Raw genomic sequence first — 12,687 nt, forward strand, 5'->3', positions numbered from 1 at the left:
CCACTCCCCCTGCTTGTGTTCCCTCTCTCGCTGTGTCTCTCTCTGTCAAATAAATAAATAAAATCTTTAAAAAAAAAAAAAAAGGCTAAAATCACCTCAGGCACCTTTTCCAACCACAACGGAATGAAACTAGGTATCAGTAACAGCAAGAAAATGGGAAAATTCACAAACAGATGAAAATGAACGGATTCTTGAACATGCGGTCAAAGAAGAAATCAAAAGGGAAATTGGTAAATATCTAGAGATGGGCACCTGGGTGGCTCAGTCGGTTAAGCGTCTGCCTTTGGCTCGGGTTGTGATCCCAGGGTCCTGGGATCGAGCCCTGCATTGGGCTCCTTGCTCAGCAGGGAGCCTTCTTCTCCCTCTCCCTCTCCCTGCCGCTCCCCCTGCTTGTGCTCTCTCTTCCAAATGAATAAATAAAATCTTAAAAAAAAAAAATCTAGAGACAACAAAAATGAAAACACAATATACCAAAATTTATGGGACGAAGCAAAAGGAGTACTAAGAAGGAATTTTATAGTGATAAGCACCTACGTTCTTTCTACAAAAAAAGAAAAGATCTCAAATAAACAGCCTAACTTCACACCTCAAGGAACCAGAAAAAGAACAAACTAAAATCCAAAGTTAGCAGAAGGAAAAAAATAATAAGAGTAGATATAAATGAAACAGTAAAGTGAAAATCACTAGGAAAAAATAATCAACAAAAGTAAGAGTCAGTTTTTTGAAAAGATAAACAAATTAACAAACCCTTAACTAGCCTAAGAAAAGAGAGAAAGAAGATGCAAATAAAATCCAAAATGAAAGAGGAGACATTACACCTGATGCCACATTTTTTTAAAAATCATAAGCTACTATTATGAACAATTACAAGCCAACAAGCTGGACAACCTAGAAGAAACGGATAAATTCCACCAAGTCTGCAACAAGATTAAAGCTTGTAAGTAAGGAGACAGAATCAGTAACCAAAAACCTCACAAAAAAGAAAAGCCCAAGACCAGATGGCTTCACCAGATTAATCAATTCACTGATGAAGTCTACCACACATTTAAAGAATAATTAATACCAATCCTTAAATTTCCAAAAACAATGAAGAGGGAACACTTCCAAATTCACTTTATGAAGCCAGCGTCACTCTGATACCAAAGCCAGACCTTAAAGACACTACAAGAAAAGAAAACTATAGGCCAATATCCCTGATGAACACGGATGCAAAAATTATCAACAAATTTTAGCAAACTAAATTCAATGATACATTAAAAGGATCACATGACATAACCAAGTGGGATTTATCCCTGGGATGCAAGAATGGTTCTACATATGCAAATCAATTAATGTGATACACCACATTAACACATTAATGAAGGACAAAAATCAGATGATTATCTCAACAGATGCAGAAAGAGCATTTGACAAAATTCAACATTCTTCCATTATTAAAAATTCTCAACAAATTAAGTTGAGAAGAAAATTACATCAACACAATAAGGACCATACATGAAAAGCCCACAGCTAACATCTTCAATTGTGGAAAACCCAAAGCTTTTCTTCTGTAATTTGGAACAAAGCATGGATGACCACTCTTGCCACTGCTACTCAACATGGTACTGTAAATCCTAGCCAGAGCAATTAAGCAAGAAAAAGAAATGAAAGGAATCCAAATTGGAAAGAAAAAGTAAAATCATCTATCTGCAGATGACATGATCTTATATGTAGAAACCCCAAAGATGTCACCCACCCAAAAAAAGAACTATTGGAATAAATGAATTTTTAAAAGTTGCAGGATACAAAAATCAACTTACATTTCTGTACACTAACAATAAACTATCTGAATAAGAAATCAAGGAAATAATCCTATTTACAATAGCATCCCAAAAAACCTAAATACTTAGGAATAAACTTAACCAAGAAGATAAAAGACTTGTATACTAAAAAGTATAAAGCACTTATGAAAGACATTTTAAAAAACACAAATAAATGGAAAGACAGCCCTCGTTTATGGACTGAGAGAATTCATATTCTTGAAATGTCCATACTATCCAAAGTGATCTACAGATTCAATGCAATCCTTATCAAAATCCCAATGATTATTTTTTATAGAATAACAGATACAGAAAATAGATACATAAAAAACAATCCTAAAATTTATATGGAACCAAAAAGGACTCTAGATAGCTAAAGCAATTCTGAGCAAGAAGAACAAAGCTGGAGGAATCAGAGTTCCTGATTTCAAAATCTATTACTAAGCTACAATAATCAAAACAGCATGGTACCAGCATAAAAACATGCAACGCAATGGGAACAGAAATAGATCATATCTTCGTATCTGTCCAACAGACTAGCACCACGTAGAAAAATCAACTCAAAATGGATTAAAGATAAACTTAAGACCTAAAACCATAAAACTCCAAAAGAAAACACAGAGGAAAAGCTTTTTAGCACCAGCGATGCTTTCTTGGATGGAATACCAAAACAAGGGCAAAAGAAACAACAAAGTGAAAAAGCAACCCATAGAATGAGAGAAAATGTCTGCAATTCATACCTCTGATTAATATCCAAAATACATAAGAAACTCATTACAACTCAACAGCAAAAAAATAAAAATAAAATAACCCAGGGGCACCTGGCTGGCTCAGTGGGTGGAGCGTGTGACTCTTGTTGATCTCAGGGTTGTGAGGCGGAGTCCCACATGGTGTAGTGATTACTTAGAAATTAAATCTTAAAAATAAAATAAAATAAAACCACCCAATTAAAAAATGGGCAAAGGACCTGAATAGATATTTCTCCACAGAAGACCCAGAGATGTTCATACCTTCATGTGGAAAACTGCTCAACATCACTCATCATCAGAGAAATACAAATCAAAACCATAATGAGCTATCACCTCATGCCTGTTGGAGTAGCTACGATCAAAAAAAAAAAGATAACAAGTATTGCTGACAGTGTGAAAAAAAGGGAATCCTTATACACTGTTGATGGGAATGCAAACTGGTGCAGCCACTATGGAAGATGGTAGGGAGGTTCCTCAAGAAATTAAAAACAGAACTACCATTTGATTCCACAGTCCCACTTCTGGGTCCATATCTACAGAAACTAAACAAACTCCCACACTCATTTCAGCTTTATTCACTATAGCCAAAACATGAAAGCAAGTTAAATGTCCAGTGAAAGATGAACAGATCAAGAAAATGTAATATTTACATACAATGGAATATTATTCAGCCTTAAAAAAAAAAAAGTAAATGCTGTCATTTGTGACATGGTGAACAAGGAAAACAGTGTGCTACGTGAAATAAGCTAGACAGAGAAGAATAAATACTGCATAATTCCACTTATATAAGCAATCTAAAATGGTCACACTCACAGAAGCAGAGAGTAGACTGGTGGTTGCCAGGGGCTTGGAGGGAGGGGGAAACGGGGAGATGCCAGTCAAAGGGCACAAAGTTTCAGTTATGCAAGATGACTAAGTCCTACAGATCTACTGTGTACCATAATGCCTGTATAATATACTTAAAAATTTGCTAATTTAAAAAAAAAAAATTTGCTAATTATACTGGGGTTTAAAAAATAAAATTTATTTTATTTTAAGATTTTATTCATTTATTTATTGAGAGAGCATTCGAGTGATCAGGGAGAGGGGCAGCAGGAGAAAGAGAATCCCAGGCAGACTCTGCGCCGAGCATGAAGTACTGCGCCCGACGCAGGGCTCAATCCAACGACCCTGAGACCACGAGCTGAGCTGAAATCAAGAGTTGTTCGCTCAGGGCGCCTGGGTGGCTCAGATGCTTAAGTGTCTGCCTTCGGCTCAGGGCGTGATCCCAGGGTCCTGAGATCAAGCCCCATGTCGGGCTCCCGGCTCAGTGGGGAATCTGCTTCTCCCTCTGCCTCTGCCTCTCCCCCTGCTCATGCTCTCTCTCTCTCTCTCAAATGAATAAAATGAAAAAGAAATCTTTAAAAAAAAATTAAATTAAAAAGAAAAGTCAGATGCTCAACCGACTGAGCCACCCAGGCGCCCCAGTAAATTCTTTTCAAATTTGCTAAAAGAGTAGATCTATGTCAAGCGTTATTATCACAAAAAATTAAAAGTGTAAAAATAAAAAAAAACTAGAAGGCAAAAAGTAACTTTTGGAGGTAACAGATATGTTTATGGTACTACTATGCTGCTGGTTTCACAGGTGTATATTCATCGCCAAACTCATCAAGTTGTTCACGTTGAGTATGTATAGCTTTTTGTACGTAAATCATGTGTCAATAAAGTGGTTTTTTGAAAAGAAAATAAGTGTATTATCACAGTGCATGCAGAGTAACAACTTAATAAGTAGATCTTATTCCTGCCCTCCTACATCTTCCAGACAGAGTGTGCCATCCTCTGTCTTAGCTCCCCCAACCCACTGTGCATCCGTCTACACCATTTTACACATTATATCAGAATTACATGTTTGCACATTTCCCTCATCAGACAATGAGCTCTTCTGAGGGAGGGACCGCAGTGTATTGGTGGCCCCTAAACCAAAGCCCTCAGGAGAGCAGCACATACCCGGGAGTCGTTTGCTTCAGCATTAACTAAAAAAACAGTAAGGAATGGATCAGTCTGGTCATGGTGAGACAGATAATAAAACATCATATCTTAGCCAACAATTACAATTTCACTGTTAAGACTTCTCCAAGACTGTTGTCTAAAACGTAAATAACTTGGGGCGCCTGGGTGGCTCACCTGCTTAAGCGACTGCCTTCGGCTCAGGTCATGATCCCGGGGTCTTGGGATCGAGCCCCACATCAGGCTCCCTGCTCCGCAGGAAGCCTGCTTCTCCCTCTCCCACTCCCCCTACTTGTGTTCCCCCTCACGCTGTCTCTCTCTCTGTCAATTCAATAAATAAATGAAATCTTTAAAAAAAATAAATAAAAATAAAACGTAAATAACTCTGGGAAGAAGCAAATTGTTATGAGTCATTCTTATCTTCATGAGGCAAGTAAAAGATCAGAAATCTAAATCAAATGCAAAGGATACGCAATCCCTCTGATCCGCTTGATTTTCCCTGGATCTGTGAGCTGGACAGGCTTGAGGACCTTCCTTACGGGACACGAGAAGAGCACTTCCCCTCCTCCTCCAGGAGGCATTCCCCGCCGCACCACCTGCGCAGGTGATGAGAGAGAAGAGGTGAGGAGGCGGCAGAGTGGGGGACCCTGATACCCAGCCTGGCTGGTTTAGGCCAAGGGGCTCTTCCTCAGAACGCAGTTAGCTCTTTCGTAGCCAACGGGTCAACCCCTTCAAGACCATCGAGAGGGCACGTGCTGAGCAGGGACCCCGAACGGCAGGAAGAGCAGCGGACACAGGGCCAGCACGCCCCAGGGGTCACTTCGCCCCTGCCACCTGTTCCCTCATGCTTACGATGAGCGGCTCAACTGCTTTCTTAACCATCAGGAACCGTTTCTCCTTCCTATGCAATTAACTAATCTAGCAAAATTCATTTTATTAATAAAAATGAAGTCATTTCCCTTGTTTAAGACATTAACTTAAAAAGTAGAGATGCTAAGCAGCTTAAGATACCCAGTTAACTTAGTGATGTAATAATTCCTTCCAATAGCAAACAAACAGATGCTTAAATTACTTCTAGGTTTTGAAAACACTGAAAACTCTCCGGGGCATCCAGGTTGGGAGGCCCGGGACGCGAATTACATCTGGGTGACCTCGCTCAGAGAGCGCGTGTGGCCGGAAGCCTGGTGCGGCCGCTTCCCGGCAGAGCTGCCGTGAGGGATAAAGGAGTCCGTCCGCGTGCAGCGCGCACAATGCCGCTCACCACAGAGGAACGGGCGCTGCCACTGCTCGGGTCCCTTCTCGGCGCAAAGTCTGTCATGTTTGGATCACGGCTCCTGTGGGGCTGGCTCAATGGTGACTTCAAGCGTGACACACACAGACACACTGCGTCCTACAGCTCTTCCAACGAGTTCATAAGAGAATACTTTACACACGTTTACAGCCAACAGTGTACACACTCTTACCTTCAGCTCAAATGATTCACCGTCAATTCCAAACTGCTTCAACAGAGGGAGGGCTGTTGCCTTAAGGACATCAACCTGTAGAATTATTCCAGAAAAAAAAAAAAGTTTAATTAAACTTTGAGGGACGCCTGGGTGTCTCAGTCGTTAAGCGTCTGCCTTCGGCTCAGGTCATGATCCCGGGGTCCTGGGATCGAGCCCCACATCGGGCTCCCTGCTCGGCGGGGAGCCTGCTTCTCCCTCTGCCTCTCCCCCTGCTTGTGTTCCCTCTCTCACTGTCTCCCTCTCCCTCTGCCTGTCCCCCCAGTTTGTGCCTTCTCTTTCTCTCTCTAATAAATAAATAAAATCTGAAAAAAATTTTAAAAATAAAAAATAAACCTTAAGAGGTGGAAAGAATAAAGAGCCCATGAAAGCAGGATGAGGTTTAGCAAGCAGGTAGATGATGCGGTCCTGTGAAGAGATAGCACGCTGGCTTACAACCGAGGGAGTGGGCCAGCTCTGCTCCCAGGTAAGACAGCAATTTTACAAGCCACTGGCTTCTCTGAGCCCCTCTTCCCTCACTTTATACATTACACACCTACCCTGCAGGAGGATCACATGCATCATGCAAAAAGCATCGAGAAACTGCTGAGTTCATCCAAAAAACAAACTGGGACTTCTGCTCATTCTGTTCTTTTTTTTTTTAATTTATTTGAGAGAGAAAGAGCGGGGGGGAGGAGGGCCATGCAGGGCAAACAGGAGAATCCTCAAGCAGACTCCCTGCTGAGCTCAGAGCCCGACATGTAGCTCGATGCCAGGACTGTGAGATCATGACCTGAGTCAAAACCAAGAGTCAGACACTTAACCAACTGAACCACGCGAGGGCCCCGACTTCTGCTCATTCTTATAGGCATAAATGCTATAGAAGAAAATACCAGCCTTTTTTATTATTCTTTTTCCAACATGGTTGTTTAATGTTTAAAGCTGGTGGCACTCTAAGCCAAAACAAACCAAATGAACCTGAGCTGGAGAGACCTGGGATCCTGCCGATGCCCACCACACAGGCAGTTAAAGGGGAGGTGGTGAGCCCACAAGGGGGTGGGGGCAGACGGGGAAGGGCAGCCGCAAACTCCAGGAGCGGCACAAACCTGGACTGTGACGACAAGACCCACAGTTAATGGCAAGGCTGTGCAAAGTGCTGCTGTTATGTCCTCCTCACTCGGAACTCCTGGGAGGCCTGGGGTCCTCTGCTTACTTATCTGCGGACTCCCCCGAGGGAACAGGATGACACTCAAATCCAGCCAGCTAATAAGTCCATGAACGTCATCTCAACAGCAACTTGGGAAGAAAAATCACTCCCTCACTTGCTCCCAGTGCAACAGAGCTGCTCCTCAGCCTGCAGGAGCTGACCCTATCTGCAGGCGGCGAGGGCAGGCAGGGTGAGCGGGGCGCAGAGGGAATAGTCTGGTCCTGGTCCAGGCTCTGCCTCCAGTTAACTGTGTGGCCTCAGATCAGAAAATCCCACATGTCTGAATTTCCCTGTCTCTAAGGTAAGGGGCTCAGCCTGTCTCCAAGCTGCTAAGATTCAGCACAGCAATATTCCAATAAGGCTTCAGAGCACAGAACAGGCCCCAGCTAAATATTCTGATACCACAAAACTAACCAGAGGCAGAAATGACCTATGAAGCCTAGGAACACGGTCAGAATGGATCAGGTGGGGCAGAAGCAGTTACGAGGACAACTCATTAAAGATTAGCTAATTTCGTTAAATATTAAAGCTAAACACACGTTAAAAACTTAAAATATGCATCTGGGGTTGCCAGAACAGAGAAGTCAGTCTAGACTAGAATGAAGGGCAACTGGAGAGAGGCTAAGCCAGACTCTGGGAAAAGTGGGGGGTGGTGGGTACAGGCTGCTCTGAGGGCATGACTCCCAGGAACTAGGCACCACCAGCCCTCCTGGGGGAAAGAAAGGCGAGAAAACAGGGCATCACTTCCGGCTCATCCTACCTATACTTGGAGTCAAAAGGACGCGGTCAAATTGACTCTGAAGGCCAGCCAGAAGCCCCAGTGTAACCGGAGGTGTGGTCCTGTCTCCTGACACTCTCCATTTGACATGGAGGGCAGGCATCGTGATGCATGGGACCAGGGCCGGAAAAGCAGATAGGGGCTTGAGTCGCTCTCTGCCTCTCACCAGCTGTGACACCTCGACACTTCCCCACATCCCCAGGGCCTTGGGTGCCTCCTGCATAAAGTGAGGGGCTGGCCTGGACACGCTCCCCTGGCTCCACACACTCTAATTTTAGCAGAGCAAGGATGGTCTGCAAGTCCTGCTTAAGGAAACGAAGCTACAACTTTGTAATTACAGGCAAAAGTCTGACCCAGGTGGCACCTGAGGGCAAAGGCATTACCCTTCCGTCTAGTCAATCAGTCATCAGACAGAAATGTGACCAGATCCAAGCCAAAAAGAAAAAGGGAGAAAACCCACTCCCAGCTACCTTGTCTGAAACAGTGATAAGAACATCCACCTCACAGTGTTGGTAAAAGAATTAAATAAATAAGGATGCATACATATGAACACAGGTTCACCCAGAAGAGTGCCCAGCACACAGCAGACGTAACTGTACTTGTTTTCCCCTCCCAGGAGGGAACTAAAAAAGACTGGAATCTTCACTTGCCTCTTGACCAGTGGCTCTGGAGCAGAATTACTGAGAATCAGAGGACACCTCCTGAACTTTTATTCTCCTCAGAATTTGTCCCCACTTCCTGTCCTTTTGTCCCCAGGGGAAAATGTCCCTATTCTTGCAGAAGGCTCACCCCATCGCTTCCACTGTTGACCCTCACCCCTCCAACTGTTGGAGTCAGCCTTACAAACACCCCCACTCCTTTTATTTTAATTGTTCCTTTCTCCACTACAGCATCTCCTCTGCCCACAAGCAAGATCAAGCTTCCCCTCATTCAAAAAACAAAAATCAAACCAAACCAAAACAAAAACTCAGCTCCTAAAGAATCATCCTATCTAACTTTCTAGAAGAATCTCCTGGTTTTCCACGGTTCTATTTGCTACTCATTTCCTCAATGCATGCCTGTCCTTACAGTCCAATGACACCACTCTCTCAAAGGTCAACACAACTTCTCACTGCCCAATCTCCCCACCCAGCCCTAAGGGAGCTCCTGCAAAAACTGGCTCTGTGAGTCACCCCCTGCTTCTTAGAACTCGACTCCGATCTCATGGTCACTGCCTCCAGCCCCTCTTCTCCCGCTCACACCTTAAACATTCATTTCCTCTTCTTCCTCTATTCTCAGTCTCAGGAGCCATGCGGCCCACAGAGGCCAGAAAGGTAATTTTAATGGACCATGAGGTCAGCTAAGATCTGTGTCCAACCAAAGAGCTCACGATTTATCCAAAGAGGGCAGGGCCACGCAGGTCCAGCGGATGGCCACCCAGTGCTGCCACATCAACCTAGTATAATATAGAATCTGGGGTCTCAAACATGAACCACCGATTCGTATACACACACCACCACCACACTGTGCAAGCCGCAGGAAGAATACCTGTAGGATTAATTCAGTCAAAAACCCACCAGTGTTCAACCTTGGCACTGGTTAATCTCATTCTCCTAGGGACTTAACTATCAATAGGTAAGATCCTGATGACCTGTCTCTGAGGCTCCAGACAATAATTTCTAACTGCCAGCTGGACATCCCCATGTGAATATCCTACCAGTACTGCAGAGAAGAGGATCAAAATTAAACATATCGTCCATCATCCTACCACAATTTTCCTCTTCCCTGTGTCAAATGTTATCTGATCTCGATCCTTCCAGTCAAGAATAGAAATCCTGGAATAATTTATAACCACTTCCTCCTATCCCATCTCCAATCAGTTGTCAAGTTAAGAAGTCTCTCACTCCACAACGTCCTTCAGATCTGTCCCTTCCTTTTCACTTCCATGCCCATAATGTTCAATCTAGTTGATGCCTCTTCAATTCATCCTCATCTTCCTAAAATCGGAGACTGACTCTGGCTTCCTTTCCTTAGAAAACCCTCCCCAGCCCTCAGCACTTTGCTTATACCTTTGACAGGGGTGACCCTGTAGTCTCCCTAGCTGCCTTCATAGTTGTCCACCTCATGAGATCAAGTTCCAGAAGGGAACTCTTCCAATTCGTCCTTGCGTGCACAGAGTGGACATGAACGGGGGGGGAGCCACACATTCAAGAGAAAGCTTGAAATGAAGAAGCCACAGGCTGAAGAAGTTACACATATCCAGGATTAGGTGTATTTATTTTATCCTGGTCTGGAGCCAGGTACTAACCAAGGTCATTTTAGCAGTGCAACTAGCAAAAGCAGAGAGCTCTGCAACATGTGAAAATAGATTTTTTTTTTAAACACTCTGCATGCAAGGGGGTCTGGGTGGCTCAGTCGGTTAAGCGTCTACCTTCCCCTCAGGTCATGATCCCAGGGTCCTGGGATCGAGTCCCGCATTGGGCTCCCTGCTCAATGGGGAGCCTGCTTCTCCTTCTCCCTCTCCCTCTCCCTCTCCCACTCCCCCTGCTTGTGCTCCTGCTCTCGCTCTCTCTCTCTCTGTCAAATAAATAAATAAAACCTTAAAAAAAAAAAAATACCGTATGCAAGAATTAAGTAGTATTTCTGCGGAATTCATCAGTTAACCTTTGTCATTGTTAATATATAAAACCTTTTTGAATAATGCCAGTGGAAACAGCTTTTAAGATTATTAGCAATTATAGAAAAAAAAAAAAAAGAGTGGAAAACTGAGACACATAGTGCCCAAGTTTCCTGCATGCTTCACCCGAGTTTTTCCCATTATGCAAGGCTCCTCCTCCCCACAACTCCATTCTAAAAGTATAGAGGCCTCCTCTCATACTTTTAACTGAAAGGTGGTTTACTAGAATCTTCAGAAAAGGCAGGAAAAAAAAGCAATCATCTGAAATCAGTTTAAAATTCTGAACAGTTTGAATAAATAAATCTTTAAAAAAAGCGGGGGGGGAGGAGGGCACCTGGGTGGAACAGTCGGTTGAGCGTCCAACTCTTGGTTTCAGCTCAGGTTGTGATCTCAGAGGGGAGACGGGGCCCCGTGTCAGGCTCCACACTCAGCAGGGAGTCCGCTCAGGATTCTCTCTCTCCTTCTCCTTCTGCCCCTCCCCCCACCAAATAAATAAATAAATCTTTAAAATTCTAAACATTTATAATGCAACATTCCTTTACAACTGAGAATTTCAGATCTCACACTGTACTCAGGATCCTAAGAAAAGAGTTTATGTACCTGAATTCCCAAGAACTGAGGAATAAGTCTTTTAGTACCTAGCAACACATTAACCAGGTTTATACCTTAACAGATATCTGGGTGAATACCAGCAGTCTCTGTTTTAGAACTCACTGCACCACCCAATTGGTCTTTCCTGGTTAGGAAAGCTACACACTTCACATTCTGCCTCAGAAGACACCCCCTCAATAGTCCTGGTCCAGTATCAGTAGAGATGAAGACAAGTGTCCTTGGTAAAGATTTCACATCATGGCCCTCAGCTTTTTATACCATCTGTGGCCAGCAAAGAACCCAAAGAGGGGGATCCTTCCCTCCATACAAGAGAAGTACAAGGCAGGCCTGGACAGAAAACTGCTCTAATCTCTGTCTCTGTCTCTCTCTCACACACACACACACACAACAAAACCCATCCTAGATAGGCATTAAGACAGCTATGGTGACCACAGTGAAAATCCCACATGTATATTAAACTATCCTCCCCACACATGCAGGACAATTAGGATGCTTAATAAGAAGCTTGCTGGGGCACCTGGGGGGCTCAGTTGGTAAAGCTTCTGCCTTCAGCTCAGGTCATGATCCCAGGGTCCAGGGATGGAGCCCTGCATTGGGCTCCCTGCTCAGTGGGGAGTCTGCTTCTCCCTCTCCCTCTGTTCCTCCCCACTGCTCGTACTCTCTCTCTCTCTCAAATAAATAAAATCTTTAAAAAAAAAAAAAATAAGAAGCTTGCTAGTGCCCACAAACCATGCAAGTGCATGTATACCTTCCCTGCCCTTGCCCTTTTTCTAAATCTGCAAACTCTTCTCGGGAGAAGAAAAGTCCTAAAATTTATGGTTAAAAACTGAGTAAGTCAAGATTATGCTATAGCAACCAAGGAGATATTATTATTTTCTGTCTAAAATTCTGGTCTGCTGCCTTCCAGCCGCAGCCAACACATGACCTTAAGAAGATTCCACTCTCCAGCACTTGAGCCAACAGAGCCGTATTTCATGTCAACCGTGATGAGACTGCACACATCTGTTCTGAAGGCTCTTAGACACGACAATGAAAGGCACCTTGATGAATGTTAACAATCGTCACCGAATCTGATGATTGCAAGTCTTGGTTCATCTGCTTCCTAGAGTGATTAATGTCTAAACCTCAAGGTAAGTAACAAAACAAAGACACTCAGCAATAAACCTGTGTTTTATCAGGAACTTATTTCTCTAACGCTGGGTTGCTGCAAGAGACAAAACGACTCACTACTGACTACTCACCGAAGGGTCAACCTGGTCATTGGTTACTCCTCGCAGAACGATTCTTAACGGGTGCTTCATAAATGGAGCCAGGCAAAGAAGACTCTCCAGGTAATAGCCAATGCTGCGAAGGACATTACAGTCATGTTCCACAGACCCACCACACAGGAGACCAGGCTGGTAATACAACGTCGTTCCT

The 12,687-nt window shown here is 43.7% G+C and overlaps 1 protein-coding gene across 6 annotated transcripts in view; it reads right to left on the reverse strand.

The window, feature by feature from the left end:
• Nucleotides 1–12,687, reverse strand: part of RCL1 (RNA terminal phosphate cyclase like 1) — a 156,516-nt gene that overhangs the window by 121,641 nt on the left and 22,188 nt on the right. For all 6 annotated transcript variants that reach the window (XR_014139915.1, XM_081802779.1, XM_081802780.1 and 3 more), the window contains exons 3-5: nucleotides 12,510–12,685; nucleotides 5,998–6,072; nucleotides 5,006–5,130 (exon numbers count right to left, since the gene is read on the reverse strand). Coding sequence is in view for 5 of the 6 variants with exons in the window: in XM_081802779.1 (XP_081658905.1) it covers nucleotides 5,006–5,130; nucleotides 5,998–6,072; nucleotides 12,510–12,685 (376 nt within the window). In the remaining variant the exon portion in view is untranslated. The remainder of the gene's footprint in view (nucleotides 1–5,005; nucleotides 5,131–5,997; nucleotides 6,073–12,509; nucleotides 12,686–12,687) is intronic.

This window comes from Leptonychotes weddellii, chromosome 14, assembly GCF_054177405.1.
Source record: "Leptonychotes weddellii isolate Sample4059 chromosome 14, ASM5417740v2, whole genome shotgun sequence".
NCBI lineage: Eukaryota > Metazoa > Chordata > Mammalia > Carnivora > Phocidae > Leptonychotes > Leptonychotes weddellii.